Raw genomic sequence first — 15,269 nt, 5'->3', positions numbered from 1 at the left:
ACTAATTATCAGAGAAATGCAAATCAAAACTACAATGAGGTATCACCTCACACCAGTCAGAATGGCCATCATTCAAAAGTCCACAAATGACAAATGCTGGAGAGGCTGTGGAGAAAAGGGAACCCTCCTTCACTGCTGATGGGAATGCAGTTTGGTGCAGCCACTGTGGAAAACACTATGGAGATTCCTCAAAAGACTAGGAATAGACTTACCATATGACCCAGTAATCCCACTCCTGGGCATATATCCAGAAGGAACCCTACTTCAAAATGACACCTGCACCCCAATGTTCATAGCAGCACTATTTACAATAGCCAAGACATGGAAACAGCCTAAATGTCCATCAACAGATGACTAGATAAAGAGGTGGTATATTTATACAATGGAAAACTATTCAGCCATAAAAACTGACAACATAACGCCATTTGCAGCAACATGGATGTTCCTGGAGAATGTCATTCAAAGTGAAGTAAGCCAGAAAGCGAAAGAAAAATACCATATGAGATTGCTCATATGTGGAATATAAAAAAAAAACAAAACATAAATACAAAACAGAAACAGACTCACAGACATAGAATACAAACTTGTGGTTGCCAAGGGGGCAGGGGGATGGGAAGGGACAGACTGGGATTTCAAAATGTAGAATAGATAAACAAGATTATACTGTATAGCACAGGGAAATATATACAAGATCTTGTGGTAGCTCACAGCGAAAAAAAATGTGACAATAAATATGTGTATGTTCACGTATAACAAAAATTGTGCTCTACAGTGGAATTTGACACAACATTGTAAAATGACTATAACTCAATAAAAAATGTTAAAAAATAAATAAATAAAAAATTTTAAAAAACTCAGATAAAATATGGAGTATATTTAGAACAATAACTAGTGATGGCTTGCCTACCAATTAAAATACTCTGGACCATTCCATGAGAAGAAGGGGGAAAGGGATGATCTTACCTTCTTGGGAAACAATCTCCTGTGGCAAATCATCAATAAAATCTAAGTGCATTTCTACTGGTTCCTCAGATCCCAAAAGATTGTGGTCCACAGTTAAACGGCCCTTCTTTTCCTCTCTTTCTTTCAAAATAACCTAAAAGTCATCACCAGTCTTTAATTACTGATTACTTTTTAAGCATGTACTGAATGATTAAAATGTCCACTATTATACAGTAAAAGTAGTTCACTTAAAAATGGACATATGGCTTTTGGTTGGCTATGGAAAAACTAACTGGCATAAAGGTAAATGTAATTTTAGGCACTGTAGTTTAAGGAAATACTATATTCAAAATGAAGGGAAGCAATTATTCTATGTAATACCATAGCTATCAAACCATATCTGCTTCATTCTTTAAATCCTAGTTTTACAAACTAGAGCTTACTGCAAAATGGATAAAATAAAGAGTTTGGAAACCAGGTCATATAATTACATTAGATTTACATTTTGCAGTTCTCAAGTGTTTGGACATGGACTACCTCATTCTGCTTCTCCTAATAACAATACAGTTAAATAGAGCGGATACTATCCCCAACCTATAGAAGAAGGTGACAGTAAGAAAGGCTTGCCTAAAACTACACAATTAGCACTGAAGGTAGTACTAGAAACCCTGTCTTCTGATTCCCAGGGTCAAATGTTTTTGGATGCCTAAATGTTTAACATTTTTTTTTTAACCTTCTGACAGAACTCATTCCCCAGGGCCTTGCTGAACACAGAAAGATAGTCATGATGCTGATATCCCCAATCTCAAATTAATTAGTCATCATAAAGATGCATGCCTACAAGCTTTTCCCAATAATCTGCTGGCTAAAATGCCACAACTACTTCTGTAACAGATTTAAATCCTTATTTATTGTGTAAAATAAACATCCCCAGATTTTGGCTTACCTTTTTAAGTGCTGTGGGCCGTTTTAGTTTTGCAATTTCCTTTTCTTTTCCTTTTTTTGCTTTAGAGGAAGTAATGTCCAAAGAATTAAAGGATGTCAAACAGGGCTGACTTTTGGTTAAAGGTTTTCTGTTAGTAGAGTCTTTAGTGTGAAAAGAAGCTGCAGTGACCACTAAAAACAAACAAGAACATTAGTTTTACTATTATGGCCAACTCCACATAGTTTCAAAATTTCTAACGGTCAATCTGTAAGAACATCCTCTTCTTATTAGAAAACAGACATCATAAAAGTAGGAGTAGTACATGGTTGTGCAGTGTCCATCAGATAAAGCTCCAAAGATAACAGATACAGATCCAGAGTAGGGATAAACTGTTAGTTCTGCTCTACTGCAGCAACCCTCAAGCCTGGCAATTCCTTATCTTTTTGTCTGAAAACAAAAGACCCTTTACATAGGAACACAAGAAACAGAAAATGCAATTCTGCCTCTCAACATCAGTGCTTTCTGTTGGTGCCTTTCCCTTTCCTTTATCTTATTCCTCATCCTGTAAAACAAAGACTACGGAAAGAAATGAGGGAACAGGTCGGAGCTGCTGAGCTCTAAATCTGGCGAGGTTTGTTAAAATACAAATTACTGTTTCAGTAGAAAAGCCAGCTCTCTCTCTCACACACTCGCACACACACATATGTGCATGCATGCACACACAATTAGATGAAAACTCCTGTTTCCCATTTGTCTTTAAATTGGATAATGTAACAGTTATTAAGCCTAATTATTTGTGATTCTTATTTCAACCTTTGAAGAAGAAAAAAATTTGGCTGGTTCATAACGTATATCCTTTGAACAGAGACCCGAAGGTCCTAAGGGAATAAACTATACTGATGCCCAAGGAAAGAGAGTTCCAAGTAAAGAAAAGAGCAAGCACGAAAAGACTGAGCCAGGAGCACGTTGCGCATGTCTGTGGAACAGCAAGGGGGCTAACGTGGCTGGAGCAGTGTGTGCAGAGGAGAATGACAATGAGGGCAAGAAGGTAACAGGATCGGCTGAGACGACTTAGGACTCTGGCCCCACAGACCAAGTGAGATGAAGAGCTATGGAGGGTTTGGAGCAGGGGAGTGATATAATCCAGCTTATATTTGAAAAAGATCACTCCTTTAGGATAGACGGGGGTTAGAGGAAGGGGAGAGTAGGTAATAGGAGGCACTACGCTGTAGAACAATGATGGGGGCTACTAGGGTGGCAGGAGAGCAGCTACTGAGTAACTAGGCCGTGGATTTCTTTAGGTACATGTAACTTAACAATAACCAAAATATATTACCAAAGGCAAACAGTAACTGCTCAGATTAACGATCTCACCTGTGTAGGACAGAGGTCTGGTATTGGTAATCTGCCGTGCTTTCATAGCTTGCTGCTGTTTTTCCAGAGCTGCTAACATGTCCCCCAAATCTAGCTGCACAGGTGTTTTACTCTTTTTTCCAGCTGCCTTTGATAAAGCTTCCTGCAAGGCAAACATGAAAATAGTTATTTTTTGTTACAGTATGAAGACATGGCAACTTAAGATGATGATATTTGTTACTCTTCTGTCCATCCCCACAAGCCTACCAAACAAACTTCCATTATTTGTTCATAAAAATGAATATATATACCTGTAGTTTTTTTTGCTCCATACTTATTTCTGAATATTCTTGAGCTGTGGCAAGGGCTGCTGCTAAAGCTTTCTTCTTCTGACTTTTTGCACGTTTAGGAACAGAGGTGGTGATGGGAATTGGAGTCTGAACTATATTGATCGGTGAATTTTCAGGTAAATCATCCAACTATGATAACCACAGAAAAACATGTTAGTGATTCCATAAAAGTCTAAATGTAAGGAAAGACAACCCAGAATGTGGGATGTTCTACAGTATAACTGAACTTAGACTCTTCAAAAATTCAATGTCATAAAGGATAGAGTGAGACGGTGGGACTATTAGAGATTGGGAGACTGGAAAATAACAGAGGCAAAACAGCATTTCACAATAGTGATGCTTGTCTGGATCTTGGACTGAAAATAAAATAACTCCAAAGTAAAGTTTTGCAACAACTGGGGAAACTTCAGCATGATATATGCTTTATGATGTCATTTAATTAATGGTATTTTCTTATCAGTAATGGAACTATGGATTTCACTGGGAAGTGTCTCTGTTCTGGCTATACTGAAATAAATACTAAAGATCAGTACTAAATATACTTTTCTTCTGTACCATGCGGCCCTTAAGTCTTGAAACTTATCTGCAATGTTTCTTTTCGACAGAGCCATAGTTCCAATGATGTTCAAATATTTTGTTTATCATTTAAAAAAAAAGTCACTTACTACTTTTGAAGAAAGTTTCTGTTGAATATTCTCGTCTTTAGCATTTCCATTCTCATTTAGTTCTCGAAATCCATCTTCATCCTGAAAGTTTCACACTTTAAGTAAAAACAGAGTTCAAAGCAATAAACTCTTAAGAGGTTTTTATAATGCCTAAGAGTAATGAAAAATGGGAAAGTAATTTTTTTTATTCACCACTGAACTATTTAAAGACAGTCTTAAAAAGGAAATCTCAACTTGTAAACACTAAAACACAGCTAATTTCATTATTCAAAGATAAGGACATATCCACATATAGTCCACCTTTGGATTTCTGCATCTCTATTCCACTTTTATTAGTAATTCTACCCTAAGGAAGGTAAGATAATAAAAAGAAATTCAAAGAAGATTTTATCACATTTCACATAATTTGGAAAAGATTTTAAACAGGTGGCTTACTACAAATTTCATTAATATATTCCATGTCCATTACTATATATACCTGCCAATAAGATTAAGTTTAAAAAAATCTCCTATTCAAAGTCATTTCTTAACCAATATTCTCCTTTGCACTGAAAATTATATCTCATTTTTTAACTAAATGTAAGTATGGAACCAATCATATGGTTAAGTGCTAACAGTGTATCTATTACGTGTATTGTTCTTGATAGAATACTTGAGATGCACTCTCAAGTCCTTTAGGTCAATTACTAAGCTTACCTAACATATTATTCATCTTGAGTCTCTGGCCTCAGGCATATTTAAACTCCATCTAGTACCCATTTTATAGAAACTATACGACAAAAGTGAGTTATTCTAACGAGTTACCTGGGTTGCTGTTCACCATCTTGACAACCAAATTCTACTCATTCTTTATAATCTATTCCAAGTGTTATCCCTATCACACCTCAAAACCAAAGGGCTCTGTCTCTCCTCTTAACTCCAACCACACCCAGGAAGTATCAGCTGTGTACATGTCCATATTCCTCTTACCACACAGTAACTTCCCCGGAGGGGTGCGTTTACTCATCTTATTGTATCATTCAGAGCACCTTACTTTACACATATAACAGGCCTCTAATGAGAGCCATTTAGATGAATAAATAATAGAAACATTGCAAATAGATTATAAATCGTCTGTCTATTAGAGAAAGTAAAATAGCCTTTTATCCTCCTTCTCCAAGACTCCCCTGGCTAGTAGCAAAAATTAAGTAGATTGAACTATGCAAATCTGAAAATCTTAACAAATAGACTGACAATAATAAAATTTGGGGAAAAAGTTTCATACTAGGTGAAACAAGATCAAGTTCTACCTCTACGTGTTACCTCAAAATGATGACTACTCATGACAAAAAATTTACAAAAAAAAAAAAATTTAGTTAATATTAGACCAACTATACATAACCAAGATAAAAATGAGTCAATACTTCTAAGTAACTTACAATCTAGTAGCAGAGTCACGTGTTAAGACACAAAAAGTACTAATAATGTAAAAATAATTAATTTCTTAATGAGAACATTTACTATAATGGTTTACAGTTTGAAAAAAATACCTCAAAATATAGAGACTCAGAATTTGGGTCGCCTCTATGAGATTGACTGGGGTTTAACTGTTTATTATCTTGTCTCTTTTGCAAATTCTGTCTTCTTTCTGAAGAAGTACTATGTCCTCGGCATCTGAATCCAACCTAAGTAAACCCCAGAGGGGAAAAAAATGTATTATTTTTAAGTAAAATGCTTTATTGAAGTATAACATAAAGAAATGTATCCAGAAGTGTACAACTAAGTGAATTTTCATAAAGTGTTTAACTTATTATAAAAGGTTAAAACTTTTGACAAATAAGGTCATTATAAGGAAAAGGTGAAAATGTGATAACTAATGCATGTTACTTTTCCCCCCTGTGTATGAACATTTATATCAGCTTTATTTGTAATGCCAGAAAGTGGAAACAACCCAGATGTCCTTCACTGGGAGAATAAACTCACTGTGGTATATTCATACTGTAGAACAGCACTCAGTCACAAAAAGGAATGAACTACTGATATACCAACAAACTGTATAAATCTCCAGGGAACCATCCAAGTGAAAAGAGACAATCCTAAAAAGACTGTATGAGTTCATTCATACAACATTCTTGAAACAACAAAATCATAAAAAGGGAGCACAGATTAGTGGATTCTAGGTATTAAGGAGAGGCTGGTGGGCAAGGGAAGAGAGTTTGGCTACAAAAGGGCAACATGAGGGATCCTTGAGGTAATGGATCTGTTCTGTATCTTAACCATACTGATGTCAATATCAGGATTGTGATATTGTACTATAGTTTGGCAAGATGTTACCACTGTGAAAAATTGCACATTACCTTTTTATAAAACTATTTTAAGTCTTCTAATATCTGCAGTTTTGTTTTTAAATTTCTAGGAAAGATTAAAAAATTTAAATCTTGTTTACAAAAAAATAAATTTAAGAGAACAAAATTTTCAGTCACATAAGTTATTATTATCCAAGCATCCATCACATCTGCAAAATGTTCAATTGTCAAAAGAGCAAGAAAAAAACACATTAAGCATTTTAAGAATCTTAAGACATTTCAAATGCCCTCTCTTAAGTACCCAATGCAGCTTATGAAATGACTCTCTTAACCAGGATGCTTCAAGAAGATGTGAAAAGTATGATCTTTATCAGTTACCCAAGAAGTCTAACATTAAACAGAACTTGATGCAGACCTGGACTGGACATGTTGGTATACAGGCTTTGGATTATGAAATCAAAAATATGCACACAAAGACCTGGAAGCACCTAGCAATTCCCATGCTAAGCAACTGGTCTGAAAAGCCTTGCTCATAAGGAATGGAATTTTATACTCTCTTGGGAAGTAGACTGTACGGCAGAACTGTAAGTCAGAGGATAGTCATATAGTAAGTGTAATTATTTCTTAGAATATGCACTGTGACAACTGGGCTACTTCCTATAAACTACAAGCATTTGTTAAGAAACTAGATGATTTTCCAGACACCCAACAGTTTCTTGGTTTTAAATATTTACCTAATTTTAAAATAGGCTCATGAACATGGATAGAGAGATAAACAGAGGAATATACATGTGATGAACAGAACAGAAGCAAAATTTTAGTAAGATCTTAGCATCTAGCTGGTAGCTATATAAATGTTCTCTATAAAATTATTTCAACTTTAATGTCTGTTTAGAAATTTTCATAATAAAACATTTTTAATTGGCTAATGAAAAGAACCTCATACAAGGATGGTAAAACAAATGCAATTTATAATGCCCAGTACTAAAGAAACAACTAAATTCACATAAATTTTTAACACTAAAATGAGTACTAATAATCAAGCCCCAATATAGGGTGAGTAAGAATCAAGAGAGAGGAGAGGGTACGCTAAGCATGCACGAGGTCCTGAAGTCCATCCCCAGTGCTTCCTCCAAGTATATATAAATAAACCCAATTACCAACCCCCATAAAAAAAGAAGAAAAAAACATTAAAACATGTATTAAAAAAAAGAATCAAGAGAATAATTCTTGAATATAATTCACTTCTTTGTATAGTCACTATCAGAAAAAAGTAAAAGTAAACCTGCCCTCTAAACAGCATTACAATTATATCAAAAAGTAAGCCCTGGAAGTGGGTGGGGAGGGACAAACTGGGAGTTCGAGATTCACAGATACTGACTGGTACATATAAAATAGGTAAACAAGTTTATAGTGTATAGCACAGGGAACTATATTCAGTATCTTGTAGTAGTAGCTTACAGCGAGAAAGAATATGAATATACGTATATTAATGTATGACTGAAGCATTGTGCCATACACCAGAAACTGACACAACATTGTAAACTGACTATACGTCGATAAAAAAAATGATAAGAAAAGTAAGCCCTGTTGTAAACAAGACTTAGTATGTACGTATGAATGCTGTTACAAACACAAAAAAAGTTCTTTTAAAAAACAAATGCAACTCGATTCTTACACTTGGAACCAAAGTTCTGGGATTAAATTAAAACCTCCACACTAATGGGCCCAAAGTTCATGAGGACCAAATGTGCAAGTATTTCAATTACTTCTTAGAAAGAACTAAGAATCTTTTTTCCCCAGTTCTTCTAAGAAAAAGAGTTCTGCTGACAGAAAGTGGGCATACAGAAAAGAACAAAGCAGAAACTTTAGCTACAAATATATACTAAGATTTTCAATGACTAGCACAAAATTAATACTCAAAGATTTAAGTTTTCACTTCCCATTTATGTAACAAAAAAGAAAAAAATACTAGAAATTGATGAGGAATATGTACAAATTTATTTTCAGAAAACTATACAACATTTCTGAAGAAAATAAAAAGGTGACTCAAAAATAGGAAGGCTTTTTTTTTTTCCTGGAAAGATGCCATATCATAAAGGCAATCTATTCTCTAAGTTAATAGATTAATTTAATAACTAATGGAACAAAACAGAAAAGACAGAAATAGATTTCAATATATATGGAAATTTAACAAGTGATAAAGGTAGTTATCTCAAATCAGTGAAGTAATGGTCCTGTCAATAAATGATTTTGGGAGATTTGGGTAGCCACTTGAAAAACACAAAGCAGGGCCCATAGCTCACAACATCCACCAAGACAAACTCTAAACAGAATAAAGATTTAAACACAAAAAAACACAAGAGCATAAACACTTCAGAGGAAAACAGGCTAATCTTATATAAAAATAAACTTCTTAATGCTACTTAAAACAAACTTGTATACGGTAATAATAATACACAAAGTCAAAAGTGAAAATCTAGCAAAATGTTTGCAACTCATATTATAGACTGAGGTTCCTATACATTTTTAAATTTGATAAGAGCTTGATCAAACTAATTAAAAAGTGTATCAAAAAAAAGAAATCGAGATACAAAAAAGGGCAAAGAATATAACAAGTTCAAGAAAAGTACAAAAGGCCACTAAACATATGGAAAGATGCACAACTACATTAACACCGTATTTCTCACTAATTGGCACAAGTCCAAAATCCTGAAAACACGTGATTTCTGAGGCTATATGGAAACAGGTGGTCTCCCAGTTATTGTTGAGAATGTAAATGGAACAATCTGGTGCTATTCACCAAATAACAGAGGTGACTTTGCCTTTTCACTCAGCAATACCTCATCTAGGAATTTATTCTACTGCTATACACACACATTTCTAAATAACACTGCAACATGTCTATAATAATACTTTATAAACAATTCAAGTATCCATGTATAGGACTTCAGATATTAACAAGGATATATCCATACAACATCAGGAGTTGTTAAAAAAAAATAGTGTAGAAGCCCTCTATGTAATAATATGGAAATGTCTCCAAGATACATTGTTAAGTAATGTGAACAGAGAACAGAACAGAGTGAATAAGACATAAGATACATACTTGTATTTATTTATGACATGAAGAAACTCTAGGAAAATATACAGATATAGGGAAGAGAAGACAAGTGGACACAGGGTAAAAATAAGATTGTTCATCGTACAATCATTTTCATATCTTTCATTTTTCAACCTATTCACAAAATAAAACCATTTTAAAAACTTCAGTTTTTAGATTCTGTCCATCATTTAAAATTAAGGCTACAACGGAATATAGAAAAAAATCTGTTTTTCAAATGTCAAAACACTGGTAAGAAAAAATTAAAAATCACTGCACTGTACAGTAGTTAAAAAAGCACAGTACAGGTGCAAAAATCTGATGAATGAAACAAAAATGCCCAGAAACATGTAAGATATAAACAATTAGCAAATGACTAAAAGGGTAGCACAAATCAGAGAAAAGGATGGGTTACAGTGTTTAAAGATAACTAGTTAAATACTCTGAAAATCAACATCATTATGTTGGATCATGCATGAGAAAAATTCTCAGATAAAGTTTTGAAAAACATTACACTATAAAAAAAAAGCAGAAAATACACATGAATATTAGATTTCTAAAAGACTTTTTAAGTGTCAAAGCAATCAGAAATTGCTAAAGGGGGAAATCTTCTGACTCAAAAGAAAAAAAAGATTCCTGCACATCAAAAATCGAACTACACACTTAAGAAAAGTGTAACAAAGCCTCAGAAGCAGAAAAGAAAACACACACACTGTTCAATATCTGGCTGCAGTTCTTTTGGAAAGAGAGACAAAATAAACAAACGTTTATACATTTGCATGATTTTTTTTGTTGTTTTTTCACCATTCCTCACCAGTTTTGAGGCAGAGATAAAGTTTTTCCATATCAGTATTATTTCCTCTTCTGTGGGCTACTGATACCAAAAGTACCAAAACTGAGACTAAACTTGGCAGGTCTAGCAGTTACAATTCCAACATAAAATTTCAGTACTTAACCAAACATTTTGTAGATTTTGTTTATCTATATAAACAATTCTTTTTTTAGCTCTTTTGTTTTTAATCAAATAAAGCTAGACTGTCTCACAAGCCTGCCACAAACAACAATGACTCATTTTTGCAGTAACCATAGGGAAGAGGGCATTATTCTGCTTGTTCTCCTGACAGCCTCATTAATGTTAGGGTACATCTGAAGTACTTCACTTCAGGGAGGCAAAGGCACAGGCAAGTATTTGGTTTATTTAATCCATTAGTGACTTATTCTTAGTTCATGCAGAGCTGTTTATATAATAATTTCAAATTCCTTAACTAGATTTAAGGAATCTAAGAACTCTACCAAGAACTTAAAAGGGAAAAATACTGCTAATGAATACCTCCCTAATTTCATAGACAACCAACGCAGGAAGACAGTTATTGGAAGTTCGTGGCAGTATGTAACTTGCTCCACTGTACTGCAGCTAGATCTGTTCCCTAAGACCAGGAAGCTGCCCAGTACAGGACATTACAGCACAAGGAAGCCATCACTATGGCACTGCAACAAGCATGGGGGATGGCCTGTGGTGTTTATAATCCAGTAAAGACACACGGACAAGGCTGCAGTCCTGAAGTGCAAAGAAACAGTATTTAAGGCATTAAATGCTTTTAACTTTATATGGATAAGAAAAAGTCACAGAAGATGAATCAGGACTGGAGAGCATTCTTTTTTCAAATTAAAAAATATCCAAATATATTTCCTAAATATAGAAAAGCAGAAAATGGTATAATATACAGCCCACTTACATTTAACATCTTGCCATTTTGCTTCATTATTTAAGTATTTTTATTGGCTAAGCCATTTCAAAGTAACAGATACCAAGATATCTTACTTTTAAACAATGCAATATGCATCACCAAAAATTAAGGACACTGCCCTTGAAAACCACCATATCATTTATAATAATTCGTATCACATTACTCAAATTTCTTCAACCTAATTCAAATTACCTGTGAATTATTTCTTTGTTCAGTCTGCCTTCCACCTCTAGAAAATGTCTGATTTTTTTCCATCCAAGGTTTTTTCTGAGTTGCCTGACAAGTTACATTGGACCAATTTACACCACCTGCTAACAAATGAGATTTTAAAATATAATTAAACTATAAAGATGCCAAAACCTAAAGTGCCCCCTAACTTCACATACTGAAATTTAGTCACTATAAATTAATACTAGAAAATTTTCCAGAAACTTTAAGTGATATTCCAGTTCTTAGTGATATTAAGTGTCATTTTTGCCAGAATACCTCCAGCTGGGATTTTTTCAATTTCATCAATAAAACTGTACACTCAAATTAACTTGAATCTCTTTGGAAGATTTCTAATTTTTTTGCAGCATCAGCAAGCTTCATGCTTAAAAGCAAAACTTTGACATGGACAAAGAAGAAAGTACAGCAAAAACACTATGCAGAAAATAATTACCTGCACATATTGATTCCACATGCTAAAAATAGAAACAAAAAAAGACAATTATTTTCTGTTCAACAGTAAACACCATATACCTTATAAAACATTTCATAATTCCATCTAGTGTAAAGCATGCTTATTATAATCTCAGGAAAAATACTTCTCTATAAATGAATTTTTTTATTAATAATAAAATGTACCAAATACTTTTTAACCATCTTATTACTATAGAAATTAATGAAAATAGATATTTCAGCTTTAGCAGAGGGCACAAAGATAATACTGCCACAGATGACTGATAAGGAAATCAAAGTAATGCCACATACACTGATGGTGCTGGAATCGGGATTTCTCAAAGCCCCTGCTGTGGGCTGATTGTTGCTGTGTTTGGGACTGCAGTAGCCACTATCGCTGTCAATGTCAGCTTCACTCGCCCCCTGCTCACTAGAGGATTCGGCAGTCGGGTGGGACGCTCTTCTCCTCCTCCCTTTGGCCTTCCAGAGCATCGTGGCAGAGCTCTCAGAGAGAGACTTGTTAGCGATGTCTGATGGGAAATCTACAAGGCAAAGAAAGTGTGACAACTCTTTTTGAGGACCAAGTTGATCAATTCTTGCTAAATTATCATTAAAATTGTAAGAAAATAAAGATAGTTAACTTTGTAAATGGAGAAAACAGGTGAAAACTTTTTGAGAAGATCATCAAAAGGTAAGATGTTCCTGACAAGTTGGTTTATAATGTGTTTATTATGAAAAGAGAATATTTGTTTAATTAAAATATTTGCATAATTAACATAATTAAAACAAACCACCATCACACATTTAAGAAGAGAACATCAATCCTTTAAAGTCCACAGCATGCCTTCCTTCTCCACCACTGCATCCTCTTCCACCCTCAGAGGTTACCACTATTCTGAATTCTGTGTTTATCATTCCTTCACTTTTTAAAACAGATTTATCATGAACTTTTGTATTCCAAAAATATAAATCATGTACTTTAGCAGTTGTAGCTTTGTAAAAATGGAATCATATTGTCCATATTCTTCTGTGACTTGTTTCCCTCCAAAGCTGATTGGTTTTGAGATTCTGATGCATGTGGCTGTAATTCATTAATGTCACTGGAATCTAGAATGCCTGTGTATGAATATACCGTCATGTATCCATCCTCTGTACCACTGATGGGACACTTAAGGTTCTGCTATTAACAACAATTATGCTGTAAATGTTTTTATACAGACATATGAATGTGTATGTGTGAATGTGAAAATTTCTCCAAGGTAAATACTGCTAGGCCTTAGGGGATACACATAATATTCAACTTAACTTGGTAATGCCAAATCATTCTTGAGGTGGTTAAAGTAGTTTAGCTCTAACAGCAGCATATAAATATCCCCACTGATACATATATTCACCAAATACCTGACACTGTCCTCTAAGCTATAATTTTTACCAATTGTTGTGTATAAAAATATGGCTCATTGTGGGTTTTAATTTGCATTCTCCTGCTTAATAATGAGGTTGAGCATCTTTTCTTATGCTTTTAGCCACTAACGTTTTCCCTTCTGTGAAATACTTGTTAATTTTACTTTTGGATTGTATGACTTCTGCCTATTTTTCTAAGTCGTCTGTTTCTCATTTCTGTATTTCATAAATTGCAATTACAAGACATTTTTAAAAAAACCCCAAACCTCTAATAATCTCCTCCCAACCCAACAAACACAAATCTTCCTTTTTCCACATAATTTTTCCCCATAAGCCTTTTTTCACATACATAATTTTTCCCCATATGTAATTTTTATACAGCATCAATATAATTTTGAGTTGTGCTCTGTTTAATATTATGTGTATGTGCTTCATTAATTATAAGGCGGCTCCATATTACTCCACTGAGTGGATGTCCTGTACTTCTAACCTGTTGCCTATTACTGGACACTGAGAAATTTTCAGTGTTTATTTTGTGCTGCTGCAATGTACACCTATAATCAAAACAGTTCCTTTTCTTTCTAGGGGGAGATTACATTCGGATACATTCACCTGAGTAGGACAACTGGGTCAAAAGAAAGATTCCTATAGTCCTGTCTAAACTGTTTTAGCCTTCTGGCACTGCATTCCAGGGGCCCTGAGGGCAAAGTGGTGATCATTCTCTTATTAATTCACAGGAATTCTTTATATGTCCTCATACTAATCCTTTGTCAGTTATAGGCATAATAAAACCTTTTCCAAGATCTGTGGCTTGCTCTTTCACTTTTTTTTTTTAATGAAAAATCACTCACTTTTGATAACTAGAAATTCTTAACTTTAGAAATAGCTCTCTCTCTGCAATCATAAAGGTATCTGTCTATATTTTATTCTGCATGTGTTTTCCCATTTAAATCCTTAATCCATCTGGAATAGATTTGCATGAGATACACGTTAGAGACCTGTGATGCTATCCCTGTCCTTTTCTATGTGTTTCCACATACATGTGAGTGTTTCTGGGCTCTCTGTTTAATTTTTGTATACTGCATTTTTGTATAAGCCTATAAAAACAAGATGGCTTAGCAGGTCTTGATATCTAGAGGAAAAGTTCTTTTCCGGGGATGTCTTGGCTCTTCTCAGACTAGTGCTCCTTTATTTTAGAATTAGTTTGTCAAGTTTCCCAAAAATCCCCATTGGAATTTTGTTTAGAACTGCTCTAAATCTATAGACTTAACTTAGGGGAAAATGACATTTGCACCATCAAATCGTCCTGAACGAACATATTCACATTTTTTTAAAATGCCTCATAATAAAGTTAGAGATAGCTATAAAACGTCTTGAACATCTTTTGTCAAGTTTATCCCAAAAAGTGTATTTTTGTTGCTGTTGTAAATGATATCTTTTCCTAAACTTTGTTTGACAGAAAATTAAAATGCAATTAACTTCTGTATATTACCTTGTATCTAGCTATCCTACTTAATTCTTTTAAATACAAGCTTGTGTTCAAGAGTAAAAATTTGTTGCAAATTCTTTTAAATTATAATTTTCATTCTATGACTGATACCAATTAATCCTGGTAAGTTAAAAACAAATTAAAGAATACTGATAGAATGTACAATCACCAGAATTTGAAAACAAACTAAAGAATAAGAATACTGATAGAAGGCATAACTTTCTACTCAAATTATACCTTCATCTTTTCACTTCCTAATTTTTATGCTTCAGAAGACTGTCTTTGTGGTCACTTACTTAATGAGCAAACCAAAGACATAAGGGTAAATTTTTCAAGCAGTTCCAA

At 34.1% G+C, this 15,269-nt stretch overlaps 1 protein-coding gene across 2 annotated transcripts in view; it reads right to left on the bottom strand.

Moving 5' to 3' along the window:
* The window catches only part of SECISBP2L (SECIS binding protein 2 like), a 46,403-nt gene that overhangs the window by 18,647 nt on the left and 12,487 nt on the right, over positions 1 to 15,269 (bottom strand). The window contains exons 5-13 of one of the 2 annotated variants that reach the window (XM_072962484.1): positions 12,344 to 12,573; positions 12,033 to 12,054; positions 11,564 to 11,679; positions 5,765 to 5,899; positions 4,236 to 4,316; positions 3,532 to 3,699; positions 3,242 to 3,383; positions 1,889 to 2,058; positions 964 to 1,096 (exon numbers count right to left, since the gene is read on the bottom strand). In XM_072962484.1, the coding sequence (XP_072818585.1) occupies positions 964 to 1,096; positions 1,889 to 2,058; positions 3,242 to 3,383; positions 3,532 to 3,699; positions 4,236 to 4,316; positions 5,765 to 5,899; positions 11,564 to 11,679; positions 12,033 to 12,054; positions 12,344 to 12,573 (1,197 nt within the window). Of the gene's footprint in view, positions 1 to 963; positions 1,097 to 1,888; positions 2,059 to 3,241; positions 3,384 to 3,531; positions 3,700 to 4,235; positions 4,317 to 5,764; positions 5,900 to 11,563; positions 11,683 to 12,032; positions 12,055 to 12,343; positions 12,574 to 15,269 lie in introns of both variants that reach the window. The other variant, XM_072962483.1, reaches the window with a different exon arrangement.

The sequence above is a fragment of the Vicugna pacos genome, chromosome 6 (genome assembly GCF_048564905.1).
Source record: "Vicugna pacos chromosome 6, VicPac4, whole genome shotgun sequence".
NCBI lineage: Eukaryota > Metazoa > Chordata > Mammalia > Artiodactyla > Camelidae > Vicugna > Vicugna pacos.
The sequence above is the reverse complement of the archived record's forward strand: the minus strand, read 5'-3'. Positions and strand labels throughout refer to the sequence as shown.